This window comes from Pempheris klunzingeri, chromosome 6, assembly GCF_042242105.1.
Source record: "Pempheris klunzingeri isolate RE-2024b chromosome 6, fPemKlu1.hap1, whole genome shotgun sequence".
In the NCBI taxonomy this organism is placed as follows: Eukaryota; Metazoa; Chordata; class Actinopteri; order Acropomatiformes; family Pempheridae; genus Pempheris; species Pempheris klunzingeri.
The window spans coordinates 15,432,341-15,458,288 of NC_092017.1; the positions used below are offsets into that span (position 1 = coordinate 15,432,341).

General features: G+C 41.8%; 1 protein-coding gene across 1 annotated transcript; it reads right to left on the reverse strand.

The window, feature by feature from the left end:
* Window positions 1–5,347: 5,347 nt before the first annotated feature.
* On the reverse strand, window positions 5,348–24,269 carry ccdc50a (coiled-coil domain containing 50a). Its single transcript, XM_070832106.1, has 12 exons — window positions 24,047–24,269; window positions 20,540–20,602; window positions 17,638–17,767; window positions 15,525–15,615; window positions 14,676–14,778; window positions 9,987–10,138; window positions 9,115–9,159; window positions 8,558–8,719; window positions 8,345–8,427; window positions 8,131–8,240; window positions 7,162–7,733; window positions 5,348–7,126 (listed from the first exon to the last, which is right to left on the reverse strand). Exons 1-11 carry the CDS (start codon window positions 24,099–24,101, stop codon window positions 7,714–7,716), a joined length of 1,014 nt encoding a protein of 337 aa, XP_070688207.1. The 5' UTR covers window positions 24,102–24,269; the 3' UTR covers window positions 5,348–7,126; window positions 7,162–7,713.
* Between the last annotated feature and the right edge of the window lie 1,679 nt (window positions 24,270–25,948).

Genomic DNA, 25,948 nt, shown 5'->3' on the forward strand with positions numbered 1-25,948 from the left:
ATGAATTATATAACATCAAGAGTTAGTGGGAGTTACAGTGAAGTCAATGCCAGTTTACTGAAATACTATGCTAGACAGGTTTAATTCCTTGGAAAACTACACATCACCGCCTGGCTAATTTACAGTAAATATAGTTTATCATCATAGGGATTTTTACTTCCACAGGGGAAATGGATTCTCATTGGCTGACCTCCCAAGATTTCTGTAGCCAGTTGTCAAGCATGACTTCCTGCAAATGCTGCCTAATGCTCTCCATCATCATACAGAAAGAGGAAGCCAATATCGGGGAGTCTAATCTCTGTTCTGGGAATAACATTGTGCCACCAGAGTTAATTACACCCAAATATTTATCTAGTTAAGTTGCTGAGTAGAGAAGTTTGGAATCGAAAGTAGGTTAAAGTCATGTGATTTTCTATAATGTCTAAACAACTTGACAACAGGTTGGGCTGCACAAAAATAAACATGATTCCTCACAGGGGACCGCAGCCAACACCTACTAACGCTACATCATAATGAGTAAGTCAACAAACTCCTCAAATAGTGACCTACTACATGCAGTAAACAAAGCCCTCACACAGTTTCACAACTAGCAAAGCGCTGGTGAAGATGCATCTTACACTGGAAAGTATGTGAGGACATCTAGTGGCTCCTCTGAGCAAGACAACCACCACAACCTCTGCAGAGACGCCTGTTAAACTTCACTGATGCTGATTACTGAGTCTCTGTAGGACTCAATTACAGTTTTGATCCCAGTCACCTGCACAAAATGCACTCAGACCCAAGTGACTCGAACAAATGCTGTCAGAAAGGCTTCAGCTGTCAATCTTAGTTCTGTTATCTAATTTATATCTTGTGCTTTTATTAATGCTGTAGCCGCATTATCTCATTCTCACTGTCACACGTGTGATAGTGCCACATCACTCAGTGGTGGCTTCTGGGAGGACTGAGGATTGGCGGCCAGGAAGCCTTTCTCACCTCAGGACGGTTTGACAAGTCAAACACAGGTGTGACCAGTAATGATGATGATGTTGGCTACAATCCAGGAAGTGTTTCAGTGCCAAAGGTTTTCTTCTACTCATACATTCAGCCCGCGCTTTTCCTGCAAAATGACACTGTCTGCTGTGAGGAGGGTCCAAATACAAGAAGGCAAGTGTGATAGTGAGCTTTTCACATTCTGTAAGTAATTTTGATTTATATTTACTGTGTGCAATATCTGTGTCCTTGTTAATTTAGCCAGAGATTTAATGTCTATCAGTGACTAATCATCGTCATTAGTTGAAGTCTTCTCTGTCGGTGAGTCATTAGCATTTTATACATTTTTATTTTGTTTTTGATGCTTGCCGGTGGGGATTTCAGCCACTCGGGGCAGGCAATCATAAAATTTGTAACTGGAAGTCGTACCATGAGACAATCTTCTCAGCAAAATGTAAGGCAGAAAGAAAGAATGGAAAGCACCAAAATTTAGAATTAATTCTGACAGAGAGGGAAGTTGAAGCCAGTTTTCTTCTTCTACTCCCCAAATGGAGCAGAATTGCCCTCACTGCTGCCCTTAGTGGATGGAAGCTGCATACAAGAGACTCAGTGGTATTTCTACAAAATTTAGGGTCCTTTAGGGTCAAGAAAGCCATGTTTACAGCATGTTCTCTCCACATCTCTGAGCTACTCAGAAATTATGAAAAACACAAGAGGGTTTGGGGCTGCTGTCCTCAGTACGCACCAATGCCATTTTCCAAAACCTTACAAATGAGAGTCATTTCAGACCTGTAGAATACATAAACGCTGCTCTGCCAGTACTCTACTGCCTATTTTAAGGTCATTCAGAAACATTTCCAGGCCACCGCATCCCAACAGCAGACATTTTAACTTGTCACAGTGGGAAAGGTGTTAATTAATTAATTAATAACATTACAGTGTGAGTGTCACAAGGAGCTATTTCACATAATGAGTACTTTTACTTTTGATACTTAAAGCACATTTTGCTGCTATAGTTTATGTAAGACTTTTTATTGTGATATTGTTACTTTTGCGTAAGTAAAGTATCTGAGTGCTTCTTCCACCACTGACGGTAGACGACTGACAGCCAAGCAAACAGCAACACCTTTACTGTGATTAAAATGAAACGCTGTAATTAAGGGCCAATGTAACATTCTTACATTAGTGCTTCATCTTGTAAAAAAAAAGTCAGTACAAAATCATCAACACGTTGCTACAAATGGTTACAAATTTCATATATTTATGGTCACTTGCTTTTAACTGCAACTGTACCAGTAGATCAATATCCTAAAATAAATTCAGTAGTAGTCTTTCCTTTTGTGCAAGCTTAAACAAAGCACCTGAGGATTGCCTTGGCATGCCAACAAGGGTGACTCCCTGCACAGATAGGCCTAAGTGGTGCTACAAACCAGTCCGATGTCATTCCTGCATCAGGCACAGCACTGAGCGCCTCGGGCCAAACGGCCTGCTTAATTTTTACACCTCACGATGGGAATGTTTGCTGTTGTCCACATGCCAGCATACAGGAGCCGTCACCTTCTACCGCTCCATTTCAACCTTTAAAATATGACAGACACTCCTGGGGGGCTGAGAGAGTGTCCGTTTGAACCTGATTAGGTTTATATAGGACGTTTTGGGCCAAGGTGAATAAAAAACTGAATAAACAAGATGATCATGATGCATTACATCACAAAAATTAGCAAAATACGAGTCATGTGTCTCATTAGTTTATTAGTATAGGGCTAGCTAATACCAAGTGTATTACATGTATTCTGTGCAGACTCTGTCTATGAGCTCTATTTTGTAAAGGCAGGGTGGTAGATCTTAGTTTACTTAGTTTTCCATTATAGGTTATAAGCAGTTGTTGCTGATTTCTGAAAACATAGTGTGGCTGAAGGTGTGGCAACTCTGCTGATGCAACCCTGTCAGTGTGAGGTTAATGCCTGATATAGAGACAGTATGAGTATATGAAGTGCTCAGATTAAAAAGCAAAACTAGAAATGTGCTGCTTAAATAACTTGTAGGCTTAACTCTGACATAAGAAACAACACATCAGATGGTATATTTTGTGCTTTTCAGTTTCCCATTTTAATCTGCCACCTGGCTGTAATGATTCCCTCATATAAGAAGACTGAGCTTGTCTCTCCTCTGTTGAGGGTTGGATCAGTTTAAAGTCTGCCAAAATAGTTCCCTGACCACCTCTACCGGTTTTTCCTGTAGATGCGCCCCAGGCTTCATCGGGCCAAGACAGAAAACACATCAAATTAAAGAGGACTGGCACTTTGTCCTTTACAAAGTCATATCAAAGAGTGACGCAGGAGCACACATTTTCATTTGCTCTCTCATTGGGATTTGCATTTTGATGAAGACCTGGACAGACAGAAACCTTCTCTCTCTCTCTCTCTCTCTCTAATAAGTGGGTGTGTCTTCGTGTCTCAACACGGCGTGCTTCAGTTGATAGACAGCTGCACTCAGTTTCTTACCTGCCAGGTGAGACACGAAAAAACATTCAGTCCTCTGTTCATTTCCCTCACTCACACAGCAGCTCGTTCCTCACTCTCAGGCGACCTGGACGATGATTGGATGACACCGACCAGGACAGGTGAGTTCAATTACCTGTAAAAGCTGATTATTCTGTTTTGTCTGTGCAGTTATGCAGCACTGTTAAGAAGCAGCTAGTTATGATGCAGGCCGCCATGCCCTGTTCAGTTTTCAGAGCTAACACCTGTTGCAGCTGACTGTCTGTTGAATGATAGAGTGGCACACAGTGATGAGTCTGATTAATAAACTAAGAAAACATATCAAATGAGTCAGAGCCTGAACATGAATAAATATTATTTTGGGATTATGGTGTGATACAGAGTGTGTCGGTAGAGCATGATCAAACATGTACAAATGACACGTTTATATGTATAAGCCTAAACAACAACTCTTATTTCTCTTCACAGGATTATTTTTTACAGCTTTTCTGTTACCCACTCAGCTGGAAACTTTGCCTGGGAATTTGTGTGCTCAAAAATTTCAGTCATTGTTTCTGGTCGTGTGTGTAATGTGCATCTAAGACCAAACAGAGGTAGCACAGCTGAGTTTTGGATGGTTTTTTTCCCTCTTTTTCTCAAGAGACTGACTGCAGTTTTCAAGCTGAGCTTCAAAATTGAACTCCATCTCTATAAAAATGTCTTGACAGCCTGAGACACTGCTGCACTTTGGGAGATGATTTTAAAATCCCCAGCCACTAGGAGTGAAACAGGAATCCTGCCTGATTTTAAAACTTTTAAATCCCTCAGCAGCAGCAGCAGCCACTGGTTATGAAGGTGCAGCTTCCAGTAGTTTGGTTGTGACATATCCCACTGAGGGCATGGCAGTGGTGTTACCACATGCAGACGAAGCATCAGTATGTCAGGTATGTTGGTGAACCAGCTCCACTCAGCCGTTCTCAGATGATGGGTGTAACTCTGTACTTTCCTTGAGTGGCATAATTTATTAAAAATGCAAACCATAAAAGACAACCTGCCATTGACAGCCCTCACTTCACACAAGGAAATTATTGTACAATAAACACACTGAGCACATGACTGAGTTTTAGAAAAGAGGAATTAGTGCTAGATGACAGGATTTGTACTTTCTTTTTTTTTCATCTAGCGACAAATGTTGTAAATCAGCTTATGATTTCAGTGGTTGTGTATTTGTTCCCACAAAAATAAACATAAGACATAAATGTTTAAACAGTAGTTATTACTGTGTATGGACCAGTTGTCTTAATTATCTTTTAGCTTGTTAATATTTGTATGTGCAAACAGCTGCAGGTCTACACATAGTTTAAACAGGTTTCTGTGTTGCCTTTCATTTGGTATTGCAGAGGTGCAGTTAACTTGTGTGAATATTGTATCAAGCATTAGCTGCATCAACACTAACCGGTGAGCGGCACATGATATAACATGAAACGGGGTGTCAGCAAATACTGCCACAATATAAAGTGTTAATGTCTTTTGTTGTGAAGTTTCTTGGGGCAAAAGGTCTCAGCAGGTCAGTGGCTGGAGGGAGAGCGTGGAGCTGAAGATAACACAAAATGTCTTTTCTTGGTTGCTGTGGGCAGTTTCACTCCTTGGGAAGCGTAAAACCTGTACAGCAGGTAGACGAGGAGATGTGTTGTCTTCGTAGTTAGTTGACTTTCTGGGAATTAAAGTGATTGGTGTGTTTAATAAATGACTAAAAGAAACGTTCATATATTTTTAAAAGGTTATTTGTGGCCTGAATCTCTGTTTTACTGGTTGCACTCAAAAGCACCTATCAGTGTCATGTGTTTCAGTGGCCTAACTGTGAGCTGTAATATTGAGTCACATTCAGAAACAGATGAAATGCTGATACAGTTTATTATATTTTGAGATGCTAGAAGATAAAAGCAAATAATTTCATTTTACTTAAAAAAAAAAAAAAAATTCTGTTACAGCAAGTGCCAACACCTATGTGTTGATTCATGATTGGTAGATTGCATACAAGCCCTGGATTAAAGAAAATTAAAAACATCACACACAATGTTTGATGTAGACAGCAGTCCAAAGTTATGTCTGATGCACAACATCCACAAATACAGACGCATCCTGATCAGATCAACTTTGTACATTTTCTTTTTTTCAATTGTCAACATGTCCACAAGGTGGTGCTCTCACCAAAGAATAAATTAAGAGTCCCACCTTAGTGGGTGTGGTGGCTCTGCTACGACCACCACAAATTTAAGCTTTCCCCATTTTTAAGTCCCTGAAAAAATTACAAACATATGGCACAAGTCTCATTCTATCAACAGCAATTAGCACATATTATAATTCATCGACATCTGCATGTTTGTCCTTAGCAATATAAACATCTCACACAAGTTGTAAAGAGAACTGCAAATTTTCTCCAAACAGAGAGGGAATCATTTTGGAAGCCGATTCATAACTTCAGCAACATTTAGTACAACATGAGAACCTAGAAGCAGCACCAAATGTCTGAATCACTTTGTGGCCATCACACACATTTCAGTAAACTCAATAGCCTGAATATGTTCATTTTCCTTATCATCCTTATTCAATATGAACAGAAAATAATAGATCCTGAAGCAGAACAAACTCTAAAATAGGTCCCTTTGAGCGGTCATATATATTTTATGTCAACATTTCCAGCCGATCCTGTGACTGACTTCCCTCCAACCAGATGCACTTCAATTGTGAGAATGTTTGCCTTTTCTGCAGACAGGAAGTGATGTCTGCCTTTGAGTTTGAGACAAAGAGAAGAGGACTGGAAGTGACGACAGGAAAGCTTAGGGGGTGGAAAATAAGGGAACAATCTAAGGAAAGACCAACAAAATATTGTATAAAAATAAAATGTAAGGCTCCCTCTCTGAAGATAACTAGTGGAACACAAGACAAATGGACTAAGGAGAGAATATTGTATTTTCCACAATGGGGAACATGATTTGGTAGCACAAGTGCAAAGGGAAAAAAAAAAAATCAGATATTTACACTGAAATAAAACAAGAACAAATATTCAATCACACAATGTCTGTGCCGTGAGCACAAGCATGAATTTTAGGTTCGACACAGACAAGCGATGTACATGCATTTCATTTTGGTACTGGTTCTTTTATGGGCCAGTTTTGGTTTATAAATGTCAGGCTGATATGACGGTGCAGAAAGGTGATATATTGTACAGCAGTATATGAGCTATCATGTATTTTGTTCATTCACAAAGGATTATTGGCTTTTTGTGGCTTTAGCCCTTTTTGACGATAAAGAGGAAGTCGGATAATTTGATATAGAGCTGAAATGCATGTACACAGTTGTACACTTTCAGTAAGCATGCACATAGAAACAGTGAGTCATACGCAGAATATCATCCATCCACTTTCAGTTTAAGGGTGATGGGGTTAAAAAGAGCCCCTCACAAGCCCAAAAAAAAAAAAGAGACACGGTCTATCAAATGTCCATGGATCATCACAAAGCTCCACCTCCTCTGCACTGGAACAAGGTGGTAAACATGTCAAAGCCAAAACTACCAGCATCTTGATAAAGGTTTGTTTTTTGTTTTGTTTGAATACAGCAAGAGAAAAGTATCCCCCTCCAGAGTCATACGCTGTGTGGCACATGGATGGGGCCTGCGTGGCTTCGTTGCACAGCATGACAAGACGACAGAACTGCAGCATGGGTGTACAAAGCAGCTGCCATGTTGGTATCTAAGACACTGTAGCAGCCATGTTGGACCAGACAGGCACGTCCCATGAAGAGCCATGAGGACATATGAGATTGCATGGTTATATCCAGCAGAGGCCTTGAGCCCTTGTGACGGCATGGTCCACAGATGGGACGAACATCAGCACATGATGACCACAGCAGGCGAGGAGCCGGTTCCAACAGCGAAGAATCAGGGGAGTTTATGTCGCAAGGCTGATATTTTGGCATGTCTTGATGTCGAGTCAGTTAAAAGAAATAATATTAAATCACAATTTACAACTTAAAAAAAAGCAAACGATGAGAGTGGTTCCAGCACTCACTGACCCACTTCCTCAACTCTGGGCAAACTTTGGAGGGTATTAAAAAAAAAAAAAAAAACATCCCATGGCCAACTCACTAGATTGTCCCAAGGCTTTTGGTCAACAGTGTGAATGGTTGAAAACAAAAAGATAAATAAAAAACAGGACGAAGGAGGACTGACAGCATGTCTGGACATGGCAGAGAGCCTGAGTCACCGCTTGTAATAGGCACCTGGAAAAGATGGGAGAGACAGACAGATCCATCAGCAGCTTCATACGTCACACTGCAAATTAACGTTGGATTGTGGTGTTTTTGCACTGCACTTTCACAGCTTGTTTTCTCCACTTCGAGATCTGGAATTAATTTCTGCTGATTATAATAACTACTGGTTATGTCAAACAAGGACTGTTTATGCTTCCATAAAATATATCACTTCCCAGGGCACACTAGTGGTTTGGTCCCCCCCTTTTGAATTAATTAATGTATTTATCAGTGCACTGATTAATTCCATGGACAGTTAATGAAAAAAAAAAAAACACCAGAGTGGATTTAAACACAACTATATCTTAATCTAATGAGACGGTATGTTAGGACTGAGTAAACAGTCACTCTGACGTGGGCTTTGTACCTTTGTAAGCAGCCTCAGGTCTGGTGGGAGCACGAGGGGGAACAGGGTGCTCCGAGTAGCCGTAGCCAGAGTTCACATTCTCATAGTCGGGTGCACGAGGCTGCGGAGGCCTGAGATAGAGAGAGAGAGAGGAAAAACAGAGAAAATTAATGAAATGATTGAGCTTCTACTTCACGACAGACTGGAAACATTTTAGAAGTGAGGAGTCTTGTACCTGGCAGGCTTGTTGTGGTTCCTCTGCCTCTGGTATTCGTACTCATCTCGTGTTCTGGGCCGCACAACTTCATCTGGATTTGGCTGGAAACCAACAAAACTTATGTTTCTACCACAGTGGAAATACATTTTCATATGAAATACAGTCACAGGCAGCAAAAACATTTCACCCCAAAGCACACGTTTCAAAACGAATGTGGTTATGGAAAATTACCCTGTAGTCTCCCTCTTGCCGCCTCCTTTCCATTGCCATCCTCTCCATGGCCAACCTCTCCCTCTCTCTTTCCTTCTCTTTCTCCCGCTCTCTCTCATTCTCCCTTTCTCGATTCTTCCTATACTCCTTTTTCTCTCGCTCCATTATCAGTCGGGCGATTTCCTGACAGGGCGAGACATCAGACACGTCCACATGAACTGGATGATGAACACAACAGCAGAAGATCCTCCATATCCTACGTCACTCAATGTGACTCATCTATTGTGTTTGATGTCACTACGCACGTGCTGTATCCAGTTCACTGTATTTTAATTGCCATAATCCATATGAGATCTGTATGGTAAAAACACCCTGTTCACAGCCGAATAACTATAATGTAGCATATAGTAATACTCTTACATCATTTTGGGCCATAATGAATCTGATTTAGACGTGGCTTCATATACTCGGGTTATATGACGATAACACTGATGTAATTGGCTGAGTTCAGGAAATGAAAGGACATAAAAAGAGGACAGACAGCATCAGAAAAGTTTCCAGACTTTATGTCCACTCACCTCATCCTGCGCCACTTGGGCTGCACGCACATGCATCTTGCTTGCCTGAAACCAGAAAACAATCAAAAAGTCATGTTTTTCCACAGAGTGGAACACATTGTTCCAACATTATATAACATAGGAGGTGACCGAGATTGAGGCCTTTAAGTATTTTTTTTTCTTTTCCATTTAGGCTACAAGTCATTTACAGCACAGACTTAAATAGCTTCTCTTCACCACATTATGGTATTCCTGTGCTACAGTGTTCACTCCTGCTTTGTGATGCACAAGAAATGAAAAGTAGAGTTTGCACATAATTTGAATAATCTAAACCAAAAAGTACACATTTTGCCTTTTACATAATTTTTGTTAACATAAAACCTTTGATGTTCCAACACCCGAAAACTCTTCCTATAGAAAGCTACAGAAAAAAAGAACAACCCTGACTAACCTACACTGAGCCTATTATTTTGATATCAGACTTATTATAAACTTACTTTTAGACTTTTGGTACAGAATTTATTATAAACTCAATACTGTGCCCCTCCGACTTAACTAAACATTCATGCAATATCCAGAAGCTGAGTGTTAATGTTCAGCCCTTACTCTTTGTTGCCTTCAGGAATAACAAGTTTAAGTGCTTGAGGTTGGTCGAACAGAATATTTGACCAGGTGTTTATGTCGGCACATTTAACATGCACAGGTGGACATTTTTGGGATCTCTCATCAGAATGGGGAAAGAGTTGTTAAACGTATGTACTATAAAATATCTAGAACATATTGCCCTGGTTGTAGTCTTTTTCAGTTGTTTGCTTATAAACTTGTACAGAAAAACTTTTATAAAATGTATATACCTTGCACAAATTAACAAATGAAAAAGTTTCTCTACTCACTTTGATTTCCTCATCTTGCAGTCTCTTGGCCACCTCCAAGTCCTTCAGCTCCTGCTCACGGAGGTCAAGCTTAGTCAGCCCCTTGGTGGCCTCGCTCAGTTCGTAATCAGTTTCTGCTACTACTGCTCCACTCCCACGGTGCACAATACGACCTGCAGATGTCAGCACATTATATTAACTAATATGATAATATATTATATTATTGGGACTGCAACTAACAATTATTCATCATCAATTATTGGTTGATTTCTTTTTTAGAATTTTTTTAAATTGTTTAGTCTTAAAGACTTTGATTGTTACAAATCATTGTTCCAGAGCCCAGAGCTATCTCTACACATTGCTTGTTTTTGTGTTTTCTTGATAAATGACAAAATAAATGATTAAAATGATTGAAATAATTTTTTAAATTGATCGAGTAATCGACAGATTTTTTTTCAGCACTTCAATAGATACAATCGTAGTTGGATTAAAGCTATAAAGCACCTAAAAGGGCTGCAGAGCATCTCCGCTAGTGTTCATCAATGTTTTGTTTAATGCCTTTAACAGCTTTGGGAAAACAACCACCAGCCCTGAAGCCCCTTGTAAATGCCATATTTTAGCTCATCAAGTGATGAAGTTCTGCTACAAAAATCACAGCACACATATCGCTCTCAGCACAGTGAAATTGTTTCCTTACTCAGTGCAGCAACCCAGCAGACAATGCAAGAATGAGCACACCCCACAGCACAACAGAAATCCATCTCAAGCCATCAAACCATCAAACTCTGAATCACATCATCTCAGAAATGACTATGGACTTGTCATCATCCTCATTAGAGCAGAAAAAAATGAGTGTCTTCATTAGTGATTGCAATGTTAACCCACCACCTGAGATCGGCACAGCAAAAAAGAAATTCCAGCACACCACACAAACACCCCCGCAGAGCCCAGAGGGGGGCTCAGGGTGGTACCTGTCTCTCCGCTGGGGTGAGTATGACTGCATTCACCGCCAGGACCCTCCCCCTGCTGGGGGTCCAAGAACTCCCTCGTGTCCCCTCTCCCTTCGTCGCTCCTGAGCTCAGGAAGCATGTCTTCGGGGCCGGAGTGGACACGCTGCCGACCCCTGGCCCTCCTCTCCCTCTCATCATCCCCTTCCTCCTCCAAATTGGCCCTGCCCCCCCCTGGCCAGTCCCTGCTGCAGCCTGGCTCCTCTTCAAGTCCTCTCTCCCTACTCCTGGTTCTCGCTTGTTGTCTGTTTTTGTCTTTCTGCCTCTGCCTGTCTGTGTCTCTGTGTCGATCCCCACTCTGTCCTCTGTCTCTGGATCTTTCCCTGTATTTTCCTCCTGCTCTCTGCCCCCTGAGGTCCTGCTCCCTGTCTCTCCTCTGGTCTTTTCCCATACGTCTCTCCCATTCCAGGTCTCTGCCCCTGTCTCGGTCACGTTGCCTGTCCCTTTCTCTGTCCCAGGCCTTGTCTCTCTCTATGGGACTCTGTGGTGGAGGTGGTCTGGCTGGTCTCTCCTTCCTCCTCACCACTCTCTCTGTGTCTCCCCCCCCTGGACCCCTGGCTCTGCCAGTCTCTGTGGGCTCATAATCTGGGTACCTGTCCCCATGCTTGCCTCTGGAGGGCAACAAGTGCTCTGGGTAGGGATCTGCATGCCTGCTGCGCCCTCCTTCTCCCACTAGGTAGTGCTCAGGGTATTTGGAGCGGCTGTGGGGTGCTGCTGGGTCTTGTTTTGGGTATCTGCTCCTTTTGGGCTCTGTCGAACTATAATCTGGGGAGTTATCATGATATGAGCTCACTGGAGCATCATATCGGCCTGGGGAAGTTGATTTGTAACGGGTGCGTTTGTCCAAGTCAAGGGGTCTTCTCGCAGCTGAACAGAGCAGAGATGAAGGAGCGAGGGTGGGAGGAGGCCAGCGTGGAGAGAATGATGATGATGATGGTGATGGTGATGAGGACGACGACGACAATTGTTGATGAGAACATGGAAACGTGAAAAATAACAGACAGGAATTATATAAGCTAAGGTGGTTAGTAAGCAACGCGTTAGACAGCACCTGTGAGGAGAGTGATGTGAAAAGACCGAGTACAAAGACTGTAGGTATTAGCTGCACCCAAAATGTCCACAGATGTGGTTACTGATGTGGAAAAATAAAAAGAAGACGTTAGAACAGTGGCAACAAGTGCATGGTGCTTAAATAAAGATGGTAATAGCAACACAGAATAATCGTAAAGAATGGAAAAACTCCAAACACTTCATTTTTCCCCACTATGTCACATCATATGTCTGCATCAATGTCTGCTCTGCGGACATGATGTGTGCCACATATTACGTTTTGACTTTCTGTCCAACAGAGCAGATACAGTTTTATATAACCAGAGCATGGCTGACTTGAAACTGAATGTGAGAACAACATGTTTATCTCTAAGAAAACCATTCTGCTGGGAGTTGGCCTGTGACTGACAAAAGTTTGAATGAAAACAAATGAGTGGAAAGGCACATTGAGGAAGCACACAGCAGAGGCCAGTACTCTGTGCACTGAGAGTCAGCTCAAAGGAATTCAAGTTATCCAACTGGCTGCTTAACGTCTCAGACGTTTGTTGACGCTCAAATGTCTGAAAATGGAGGCAGGCACAAAGACGGTCTGACTTGTACCTGTTCAGAGTGACTGAGCTGGTTTAACTTTCCCATCTTTCTCTCTTCCTACAATTTTTCCCCCCCACCATCACGCACCCGTAAGACACAGTCAGGTTGCGCCCCCACGCTGGTTTGTGTGCGACTGTAATCCACTGGATTAAGACAAACACAGCCACAGCCCTCATTTCCTGTGAGGAGCAGCCAATTACATGGCCTGATGAAAAGCAACATGATTTCACAGAAGTGTGAATGTGTCTAGGAGGATATAAAAATTAGTGCAATGGAGATTTTAAAGGCAGCGCTCTGGTGGGAAGAATATCCATGTACAGGCACAAAATGGTGAAATTGCTCAGTGTGTCAAAACTAAACACCTTTCTGCACCGTCACCTCTGTAACCTGCATAAAATGTATCTGGTTACTCACTGTGATGCAATTTCCTTACAGCATCACATGCAGAGTAAACAAAAGGAGCCGAATCTTTGTTCTACTGTGTGTACATTCACAATGCCAGTTGTGTACACACACACGCTCAGCAGGGACATTACAAGTGAGTGGTTATGCAACTTGCAAGGCAACGCTGCAAACATAGTGAACCTGGCAGTGGCACAAATATTCTACTGTTAAAAAGACAGCAGAGAAAAATGGCACAGTCAGCAAAGACGCACTGTAACTTCGTCCCGACCACCTGCCATGTGTGACAGCTTTAGAGAGAGGCAATGCACCTGAACAGCTGGTGCTCCATGCAGACATAACAGGACAGGTAGGCTGTCAGCTGGTGACACTTGCTGAGTCCTGCTAATGTCAACAAAGTGTAGACTCAGACACTGTATTCTCTATAGCAGCTACTCTCTGGTCACAACTGTGGCCCTCTATCCAGTTTTACCTCCCATTTATGTTTAACTTCAAGGAGTGGAATAACCTAAACGTCCTCTTGTAAGCAGACAACAATAACCGTAAGGGTCAACACAAAAAGGGCCCTGATAGTGAAGGAACATATTATGGTGTAGTTGGAATTTATCTATCCTGCAGAGGTGCTGGAAACAGAAAAAACAAAGTGAAAGTGTGTTTTTGTGTTATGATGCTAATTTAAAAAAAAACCTCTATCTAGGAATGACATGAATGTGGTGGTGTATGCTAAATGTCAGCTTCAGTAGAAGACAAAACTCAAATACAACACAGCAGGCTGAGAAAGCAGCTGGGAAAGAGCTGAGCTTTTAGGAGTCAGGAGGGAGTGTGAAATATACTTTCCTCAAGCACCTATGGCTCAAGAACTATAACTGCATCCTGAGCAGGCCACACTACGGCCATAAAGCTGAAACATTTCAGCAGCAACATTTCTCACGCAGGCAGTCTGATAACCGTTCACTATAAAGCATCTGCGTTGAATCCTCATTTCTCAACAAGGAGATGGCACAGGATGTGGTATCGACCCTAATCAGGAGGTGAATTTCCCGCACAGGTTTCTTAACGCAGGGCAATACTTTACAAAGAAGTGAAACAGGAAGATTCAAATGATTCAGTGTTTGTTTCAGTAGAAAATGAACAGACCTTCAGTGGGGTGAATCAGCAGGGGGATGTGTGCATGAAAAGATTAGAAACCGATTCCACTACGTGACAGATAGTGTTGTAAAAGCAAATAAAGATTTGTAGAGACATATGTTTTAGGTGTGCATGTGATATCAGTTAAATATTTTTCTTAATGCATTCATTAACTGCTAAGGGGAGATGTATTTAACGTCTTATGCTAAATTTGACATCAAAGCTCACTGAAGCATCTTAAAACTGGAGCACCGCTGAACCCATTTACACTGCTGTTTGCTCTTGAATGGGAGTAAAATGACGTTTTCTCTGAATGACTATGTAAACCTCCATTCAAGGTTAATTATGAGCTTTTATATACATTCTAAAAATCTTTTGTGTTTCAGCAAAAGATCTTCAGCTGTGGGCAGCATCAAAACCAAACACTCACACATCCAGAGCAAAAAAATCCACAGTCCACAGGAGCGAACGCATATCTTTTCTCATTTCTTACACACTCACACACACATATATTAAGTGGTGCTCTCCCCACCTCCGTGATCCTGAAAGTATTCCTCCTCAAAGTTTGCTTCCAGCTGCTTCTGTCTCCTCTTCTCCTCTTTCATCTCCTTCTCCTGCAGCTTGCGAGCTATAGCCTACAAACAAGCAAGCAAACAAACAAACAAGGCCACAGTAAACATTTTGTCCCACAAGAATATGAAAAAGTCCTCGTTTGGACGGATCTGTAACAAATATGTCACTTTGTTTTGAGATGTAGTTTTTTTTCTGCCAGTCAGTGTAGTTTCAAACGTATCAGATTGCAGTAGTGAGATGAATAATTCCCTGATGTTTCAAACAAGTAACTCCTTTTGTGCTCTACTCAGGCCACGTAATGCATTTTTGTTCATAGACATGTGGAGCAAGGAGACCCATGACCAAGTTATCAGCAAGAAATAATCAGTGGAATCAGAGATATTTTAAAAGTTTGACAATTTAAGAGAAGTTGGAGCATGCCCAGAATTGTCAAAATAGAAAGCGTGACAGCACGTGATGGAGTCTTTTCAATCCCAATCTCACTGAGGAGGGAAAACTCAGACACTGATCCATCAAACTGTCCCCAACAATACCATAAAAAAACAAAAACATCCTGACGCAGTACCATCAGAATAGATCTTTGCTCCTCATGTGCATAAACATTGTAATTGGAACTAAAAACAAATACAGGTCAGGTCCCTGTGGCCGTCATTCCATTATTACAATACGGAGGCACAAACAAGGTGATGACTCAAGTGCAATGACTCCCACATTACAGTAAATCAATACTAGTCAAGTCATTGACAAGTGAATGGAATGAACATTGTGCTTTAATGAGCAGAAATGTCTGCGTGTGTGAGTTTCTTACTGCATCCTTCTCTTCCTGCTGTCGCTGTTGTTCTGCCTGTCGGACCAGTTGATCCTGAATCTCCTGGGCAATCTCAATGTCTTGGCGCTCACTGAGGTCCCCGAAAGTTCATGTGTATATGGGGAGGGGTTTGGAGAACATCAAACCATTAACATACAACATACTCCATACAACTGTCAGTTTTGTGAAACAATCGCAACTAAGAATGTTCATAACCATACAAGTAGGACTGTGGATGATACGATTTTAGCAGGTTTATATTTACCATCTTCCTCTTATGTTTTCTATACATGCATATTTTGTAGAGTGAAAGTCCCTTTGTTCTGTATTATGCTTCTGTTGGCATTCCTCTTCTTAATACTTTTGTCTCCTGGACGGGTTCTATCCTAACTTGCCATGAAGTTGAAATTCACTCTCAGATTTTGTGATCATTAACCAACAGCTTCACAATTGAAATCACTGTGTTAAACACAGAGCAGTGAACGCGCTACATGATCAGCAGTGAAGTTAATATTTAACGTATTGTGTGTGCTTCAGGCAGGAGCAGGAATATCATCGCCTGTTGCGATGTTGATCTCACTTTGGCTCGCTCACATCTTTAAGTGATGTGGTTCTGACAACAACACCATCTGCCTGGAGGGCCGGTATGCAAAGATAATTTTTCTGTTTGTCTGTGTAGACACGTAGTACATTAGTGTCTTGCTTTACTTAAACTGTAAGAGCTTAACTACTGTGTCTGCACCTATGTTTGACCTGAGCAGCCGACAATTCAGGAAGAAAAATTGAACAGACTGTGGCACCTTCATCGGTGTGTACTAAGAAACAAGTGATGCTGCATTCCCTTGTGTGTGTGTGTTCAGTCAGATGACTGAGAGTGGGTGTATATGAAGTGGCATTGGCAAGTGCAGTGTGGATGACAGTGTGGGCTCCCAGCATGACAAGAGGCACTGCCCTGCCTGCATCGATGGTGGAGCATCTGGCCTCTCCCTGGGGATGTAATCTCTGGGGCGACTGGAGCTTGCTAAATCTGTGTGTGTTTCAAGCAGTGATCTCGCTGAGCTGTTTGTCAGCAATTTTTATTTTATTAAAAGTTGAGGAGCGGAGAGGGGGGGGGGGCTTTCTTTTGCAGCTCCTTGTCCGCACTGAAGTAGAGGCAACTGAACATGTTAGTGTCCATTTTGTGGGGAAGCTTCAAAGTTTCAGACGTGCAGCTGGAGCTGACCCAAACCCCTTAAGAAATGTAATTATATATCAGAGGAGATACCACATGTCCACAAGAACTATGGGCGCTTGTGTTCTTTTCCTACATGTTCATGATGCCGGTAGCAGTTGCTGGTAGTGAAGATGACATTTATCAAACTGAAGACAGGCTTGATAATCTACTCTCTCAGTAAAGCTTGACAAATTTATATTCTGTGATCCAGCAAAGTCTTCACGGGTGCAAGTCCTGTCCACACAATGGTAGTTGTTCTTTATCACTAAATGAGTGTAGAACAAAAGATATTATTGACCTAACTAACAACCATTGCTCTCTAGCATAACCTGAGTCAAAGAACATTTGAATGTTTTTTTCTCAAAATGAATACAAGGCATGACCGTCTAATTTATGACAATACGGGTAAACACTACACTGCACGATAAACCAATTGGAGTCATGTATGGTGGGAGTCACTTCGCTGGTGAAGCATAAATCTGACAGGAGGTACTGTATAAGATCTGGGAGTCATTACACTAATCTGAAACAGATTAATTTAACATGCTATAATGCCAACAAGTTACCCAGGGTGCTTTATATAAAACATTATAGTTACAAGCTCTTTTTTAATCTGTTATAATTCAGATTTACGTTTGATTCAGACACACATTAGATTTATGATTCTGCACTTAAAATAATGGTTACTCATGCACCATGATGATTCTATAAAAAGTCAATTCTTAATCATGAAATGTATCGTATTAAATAAGTGCAGTCAATTAATACGGTCACCTTCTCTAGGCCTGATGACTTGTGTGTATGCTTACATTATCCATCTGTCCCATTGGAATTTTGCTTTGATATACACATGTAGAAATGGCGAAAGTGTGAGTGTGTGTTTGTGTGTGAGACACCCACAGGTCACTGTGCTTTTTCTGGACTTGGACCTTGGCCCTCTGATCCTCCTCCTCCTGCAGCTTCTTGGCCACCAGCAGGTCCTTCTGTACCAAGCGGCTCTTATTGACGTTGGACGCCAAGTGGCTCTCAACTGTAGACACAAACACGTAAGCGCTGCTCTTAAAACTGTGTACACTCAAACCAGAGTAGGTTAGCTGGCTGGACCGTGCTAGTGAGGAGGAATTAAATGAATGACGGAGAGCAGGGCACTGGGCAGTTTATTTACAAATCCACAGTTTCTTGATGGTTTCCTCTCTGAGGAGCAGTAGTATTGTTTAGATGGTCTGCAGAGAACAATATTAAAGTCGAGGACACAGACGCCTCAGTCTCTGGTGATAAACAGAACGTGCTCTTAGTCACTGAGAAATGAATGTTTGCAGCAGAGGTGCCATTCCAAGGTTGTGTGATGCCATGTTGTGGGCCATAACAGATGATAAATCCTGCTTGCTGACGCACACCGAGCACTTGGTAAGCATGGAGAGCATCACTCAATCACTCAGCGCTGTTTCACCTGGCTATCGATCTGTTGCCAGCTTTCATGTGAAAAGGACCAAATTACATTTGGCAATTTACTGGTGAGAGGCTCCATAAAGTTTCTGTTTTCTGACTGGTGGGATTGAAAGAGGAAACTGTGAGTCACAGCTGTGGCAACTTGATAAAAAGTCAAAGGGTTGACATTGATTTTTCTGGATGACGCTGATCAATTGTTCAAGTTTATAACACCTTACAAAAAATATTTGAAGGCAAAAGTGATGTCACAGCTCAGGACAAGGCTATCATTTATTCTCTGCCACATGTTCCATTGATTCATCTTTCAAGGCAGCCAAATAAAAAAATAAAAAATAAAAAAAAAAGGATGATCGGACATTTGCGACATTTGTTCATTCAACAAAATGAACCATGGAGAGGTCTCAGGTCATTCAGAAAAGGGGAAGTTAAAGTGAGAAAGCTGGACTAGCTGAGCCTCAGGCACATCAGTGAGGAGCTGCACACTGAAACAGAGAAAACACATTCCAGTAGCAAAGACGCTGAGTGCTGACAAATCCATAAAGAAATTTTTTCCATGCGACATGTGGATGCTTCGGTGTTCTGCAGGCTCAACATTTTGAATGGAAATAAAAGCCAGCTGCTGTAACTTCACTTTAACTTAAAAGCCAGCGTGCTAAAAAGCCCCTTTTAGCACGACCATCTGTTGACAAAATCCAAAAAAGGGACAGTGCATATTTAGAAGACTATTGGGCTTCGTAAGCCAGCATTGTCCTGAGTGACCTGCGGGGTCAAAGGGTAAAACAAACATTTTCCAAGCCCAAACCTGATTCATTAGCGTGGCAACAAAAGGAACAAAGGGGGACGAGCCCTGGTTATGGATCACTAAAGCTTTTAAGGGGTTAATGACAACACAAGGACAGGGCAGCCAAAACTAAATTAATTACAGCTAAAACAGAGCCTATTCTCCATTTAGGGTATGGCTGGGTGACATCTGACCTTCTGTCTTGCAGAGCGTGTTGCATAATTCACCCTTTTATGGTGATATAAAGTGGCATATTCAGGGAAACAGAAAAATAAACTATTGTCCAATGTTTGTTGTTGTTCCAATGTGCTTGTTCACTGTCTACTCTCTAAATGTGTACATCCATTCAAAACAAAAGCTCAAAGAAATTTAAACGGTAACTTATTTCCTGTAAAATCTAAAGCAGGGCCGCCTTTCTGTTGGTTGGGGCAATTCCTTTATGATTGAGTGAGTGATATAAGGAGATGTGGTGGCCACCTGCACATATTTGTTTGTGTCTTATGAAAGGAAGGCCTTGTTATGTCTGGGTCTGTGTTCGTCAGCTCCTCTTGGCAGAAAATGTCCTTTCAAACTAAGTCAGCAGGAGATGACTTATCCTATCGAGAGGGGCAGCAGTTCCTGCGAGGATTTCAAGCAGAAACACTAAAGCTAAAGGAGCTTTAAAAAGGTTGTAATCATCATCATCATGAGATTTCAAAAATTCATCTGAATGTGCGGCTGAAGAAATATGAAAAAGATGCCAGCTAATTACACACATATGAGCTCACATAAAAGCACCAGCTAATCTACTGAGGCATGCAGGGATAAATACACAGCTAAAAAAAAATGCTCACACAAAGTGTTCATTTATAGGCAGTAGTATCTCACAGTGTGCTCCCTATAAAAACCCTTGCAAAGCTGACGCGTCGGCTAACTTTAGATCCAGAATCAGGGCTTCTCTGTGCTGCAGCATACGCAAATTAATGTGAACCACTCAATCACATGCACCAGTCCACTAAAGTGTGCCACTGCCCTGCCCTGATACAGTACTGTCGTGGCATCCTGCACCATTCACACAGTGAACTGCGTGGCTGAAGCAGGGTTTATGTTGGCTTAATCAGGCTGCAGCCACTGACGCTGCAGTTTACCCTGTTGGACTTCAAATTTTCCAGATGGGAAAAGAGAAACATAGTAGACTGCATTTGCTTTTCTACTCTAGAAAAGCAAAGCGTAAAAAACATCCTTCATAGTCTGCTCTTTTGCAAAGTAAGCAATGGGTGACCTACTGTATGAATGTAGCCGGGCAGCTTGACAAAAAGAGTCTCAGTGATGTAACGGATGCAGAAAACATTACAACAATAAATGACTTAAGTGTTGGAACAGACTGTCTGGGCCTGTCTGTATGAACGTAATAAAGAACAGACCCTTCAAAAAGGCAGCCAAGCTTTTCTCTGACTGAAGCTGAAAAGCAGAAACGCAGGAAAGTGGGCGTCCCTTGTTTGATAAAAAAAGAAATATGTCACACAAGGTAAAAGCACGTGGGCTGGGAGGAACAAATCAAAAAACATAGAAGCATGGCTTGTAGTTCCTTACTTTCTTGTTCCTGGAGGTTGTAGGCCAGGCAGTGGTCCTCCAGCACAGCAAAGTCTCGGCACACTGGAAAAAAATAGAAAGAGATTCAAATTGAAAAAGAACACAGAGTCAGCCTCATGTTAAAAAGCAAAGTTCGAAATCTGTTTCAGCTACTGTATAGTCAAACTATAAGTCACGCAGCTGGTCCAAGTCAGACTTGTGGCTGGTGAGATCTTATCTGAATCTGACATTCACGGTTTCAGATGTTTAACATCCGGCCCATCTACTGACACACGTTTCAATAGAAAACTTATTTAAAAACAAACCCACAATCAAGGACAGGAAGCCAAGTTTACTGCGTTCACCAGAACAAACAAGCAGAGGATCTAATGTGTCAGCAATGGAACTTTGAGATTAAACATGTCCATTTGCTCTATGTTTAGTGGCTCTTTATATGATGAGCTGACAAGTATGGTTAAAAAATGAATGAAAAACAGCGACATGCTGTGTGCTCATGCTGTGTGATGTATGGATCTGCCTCATTCGACTACTGGACGATACTGAGGCAAATTAAATCATCAACACGTAACACTCAAAGTACAAATGACAATTTCAACATGTGACATTTAATGTTTTTACATCTATATTTTTGCCATCTGACAAGTGGCTTGTGGTTTGGTTATTTTCTGTTTGAACAGACTGAAGTGAAACAGTGTAAGAGGAACCATGATTCGCCCTCACGCAGTAAAAGCCTAAATAAAAACTGAGCTTTTTCCTCAAAGTTATTGAGCCGTGCAAAGGGCCTTAAGAAGTGAGAGGTATGTTTATTACTGACAAGCTGTCAGTTTAAATCCTAGATCTGGCTCACAAAATGTGACAAGCATGCAGGTACAGTACGTTAGTAAAACTCTCCCCCTAGGAGAAACAGTTTGTTGTATCATCAGCAAGGCACAGGAAGAAATAAACATAGTTAAATGTATTTTAATATGATTATATATCCTAAATATCGATGCAGTTAGAATATGTTGAATTATCTACAAAGAATGAGTTGAATAATCTCATCAGAGCTCTAAACTAAAATGACAGCACAAGATCTGAATCTTTTAAATAAGCAGTCACATTCACTGTAGTTGAGTCTTTGACCACAACTTTGGCCTGTTCTCTTCTCATCTCAAAGCTTAAGGACTAAAACCGCACGTCTTAAATCATGATCTCTGTTTTATGTATATAGAGTATGATAAAAATTTTTAGTCTGCAAAAGTTTACAAAAATCTATATTTTACTGTTCGTTTTCCATCTTAACACAAGAACAAATCAAAACTCCAGCAGACTTTCCATGGCAAGTTTCAATATCACAGATTCTGCCAAAATGCTGTGAACATTCATTCTGAAAATAATTGTGTAAACTGTTGTGGGACGGGAGTTTTCCTCATAAAAACCCGGTTGAAATCACCACACATCCCTCTGAACTGTTCTGAAATGAGAGTATTCAGGATCCAGCAGTCTTCAAATGCTGACAGTTTCCTGTGCAGGAAACAGAAGAAGCTAAGGGGACAGTTAAGACCTTTCTCACAGCCTCAGCTTATTATGGATGTGGCCCTTAAAGCATGTGATGTATGAGCCGTACAGCATCTGCTTTTACAGTTCAGTCAACACAGATTTCACTATCCTCTGTTTGGGATATATACCGATACCGCAGTAGGAAACTTTTTTTCAGCTGCAAAACTTTCACATCAACCATAGAAGCATAAAATCAAACCATGATTTAAACTCAAAAGAAGCCACTACACACACTTTGACTACTTATTTCATCTGCTCTTGTTTCATGAATATCATATATCATACATCGTATCAATCCCTTCTTTGGCACTAATCATGTATCTAAAGTTCTCCTCCTCCTCCCAGAGCCTAGATCACCTGCTCTCACAAACCTGACGGAATCCATATGAAATATTAATAGCCAGCGACACTCTTTGACTGTGTGTTAGCATGCAGTAGAGATAGCTCTGAGAAAACAAGTGATTGATAAGCACAAAAACTCCTGGGACTCGGACAAAACAGTAGTGAGTGGTCCAGATAGTGTGATTGCATTTGATGGGGGCGGGGGTTGACTGGGTGAATGGCTGGGTTTAAACAGATGCTGTAAAGAAGAGGGCGAGACCTCCTCAAAGCCCCCCCACAGCCTCAGAGCAGTATGGGATTTGATTAACACTGACCATTTTTTCAACCATATGCTTAATCTTCTTAGCCAGGAAACCTGAGATTTACTTTGTCTGGTATGGCTCTGTACACTAGTCGCTTTAGCCACTGTAACCATCTTGGGTTTGTGTGACAAGCTTGTAAAAGTTAACAAAACACACTATTTATCTGGGTGTAGTTTTCACGACAATGCCGAACAAGTGACAGACGGATTACGATGCACGAAGACCACAAAAGCAAAGTCTATGAGCTTCATTCGCAAAGGGAAATGGCAAAATACAAGCCCAGCTCTTCTGTGAGTTACAGTACAGTGCAGCTCACAGTGTTTACTATTTTCCTAACACATGAGGGATGAAATTGAATCTTCTCCAGCAGCTTTCTCAGCCTTTCCCTCTGCGGACTAGCTGAGTACCAGGATTGCACGTTCCTTCTCTCTCTGACCAGAATAACAAGCATCCTGCCGAGCAGCTGCTTCACACTGACCAGCACAGCATCCCATCCAAAACCTGCTTCAGTGTAAAAGCCTCACTCTCCACCTGCTTTCCTCTGTCGCATCGGTGAAAAAAGTAGACAAACTTTGGGGCGAGTATAAAAGTTATGTGGAGGGGGGAGGTGGTTGGGGATTTCTTGCTGGGTATGTTTCAAAGCAGTGATGAGTGATTTTACAGCCATATGCAAAGTGTAACCAGATATGTTGGATATGAAATTCAACAGGGAGAAGCCAGCAGACACTTTCAGTCCACTATCCATGCTGCTTTCATGACAAACACAGATGGCTGAGTAACATACCTTACAAGAGGTAAACAAACACCCCCATGTGACCAGTACTAATGCTACAACTCCCCTGAATCACTGTATTTGCTGTAACTGATCGTGCCAGATTGTGTACATCCATTATGAGCATACAGTATGTCCACTTGCCCACAAACCAGTTCGGCAAAATCCAAACACCGTCAGAAACACAAAGGGTGGACACAATGTGCCAACCTCTTCTCTCCCTGCTAAAATAATGTCTCGCCTTCTAACCTTGAATGGAAAAAGATTTGGACTGGGTTAAAAAAAAAAGAAAAGAAAAAAAAAGCTGGCACGACGCCTGTCCTCAGGCTAAGGAGTCTTATCAGAGCAGGCTACCTGACCCCAGCCTTAGGTCTACCGTGCTAGCATCGACTAGCTACCTGTGCTAACAATCCCAACAACAACCATAAACATACACCTGCGTTCACTCGGCTAACATTAGCCTCGCTAGCATCACCTAGCTAGCTGGATAGGTGTGATGCTAAACTGCTAGCATCCTTTACATTTAGCCGGCAAATATGTTATGGACGTTACCCTCTTTCACTCCAGGTAGTTTATCCTTGTCGATGCTAACGTTACATTCAGCCATGTTGTCACCGATAATAAATAAAAGAAAAAAAACGTTGACGTTGAGTTACACTTCCGCGTTTCTTCCGAAGGTTAACCGCCGGCTGATTGATCGCCTTTACTCATAAAGCCGATTGATGTTTCAGGTGCTGGACGGCCCTTTTGATTAGTTTCGGTGGACACCCTCCCTCAGTACGTCGCTGGTGTGATTGCCTGGCGGCTCCTCCGCTGTAGCTGCCGTCCCTCCCTCCCTGACCCTCCCTGCAGCCAGCCCGCCAAGTCAGACCCACTCAACACACGCTACTTCCGCTTACACATGTCAAAATAAAAGACCTGGAGTTTTGAACGTAAAAGCCCCCAAGGATTTCAAAAACCACTACGTGCTTTAAACATTGCTCTTTTAACATTAAACAGTCATGAGCAGATTAACGACAATGAAAGTTAAGGAATTTTTACTGTATTTTTTTTAAATCTAAAAATCTTAACAAATACACAAAGGCCTAATATGGTAAATGTGAAGCTGTTGTTGACCGACACAGCCTTTCTCCTGTCTCTACGTTAAGGGTTTGTTACATGCAGCTGCTATTATTAGGTATGATTATTTCTTTTTGACACATGAAAACTCAGCTAATCTGCTTCATCGGGACATTAAAAATTGTGTGAACTGTACATAGTATCATATTTTTCCAACTGAGCCCTGAAAGTTCAAAACACTGAGACGGTGCACAGAGATAAATATGGAGGAAGTTTGGTAAAGAAAGCTGTGAGATATAATCAAAACCTAATAAGTGCATCTTGAGTTTGGAGTATTTTTTCAACTAGATTACAAAAATGTCCAAATGCTGCTGTTTGTTAAAGCCAATAGTGAAAAACAAAACAGAAACAACGCACTTATTGTGTGCTGACAATTTCCAACATAAAAAATAACAAGTAAACAATAATAACCCACAGGCCATACAAGAGCAGCAAAAAAATGTATTACAGAACCTTGAAATCCAAGGATACTCATAATGAATACATAAATACATAAAAGCCTACCGACAGTCACGCGCTCAACTTTCGATTTAATTTTGAAGACTGAATTATCAAACTTCCGGTATTTTTGTAGCTCCATCCGGTTAACTTGACGCAGCTCCCTCTGCAAGGTTCAGGGACTGAAGACATGCAGACAAGACATGCAGCTGCACACACAAGTCAACACGAAGCGACAGGGAGCGCACCTCCATGAGCCAAATCACTGGTCCAGATGATCATTGATGACCTGATGCGATGCGTGCGGACGATATACGGAATTAAATTTAAAAGCAGCCTGACTGGCACATTTGTTTAAATGAAGGGGACACACGTGTATAATTGACTGTGTGGTGATACGAGCTTTCTGAGTGCGCGCACACACACACACGTGTCATGTGGTCTGTCAGCAGCTGGTTTAGTTGTGTTAGTGTGACTGCGCCCTCCAGTGTTCAGCATGTCAACCTGCAGGTGTCTAGCACACCCCTGCGTCACACCTGTTTCTTATATTTCCTTCACTGAATGCAGCAAATCGATTATATTGGGCTGGTATTAGCAGCCCATTTGTAAAACCATTAGCAGACGCTCATGGACTGTGCCCATACTAAATTAGTTTTCCTGTCGACCTTTACTGGCATATTATGAGGTCAGCATGGTCCTGACCTCTTTCATTAGTGGTGCAGTGGACTGAAATACGATGGATGATTGCATGGCTTTGGCTCACACATCACAGGTGTTTCTTACATCACTAGAAACCCAGAACTGGTTCAATAGTTTGCAACAGCCTTAAACTACATTGCTGCATCATTTAGAGAAAAAGTGAGGCCTTGGTGCATGCAGCTGACGTGTACTTGATAT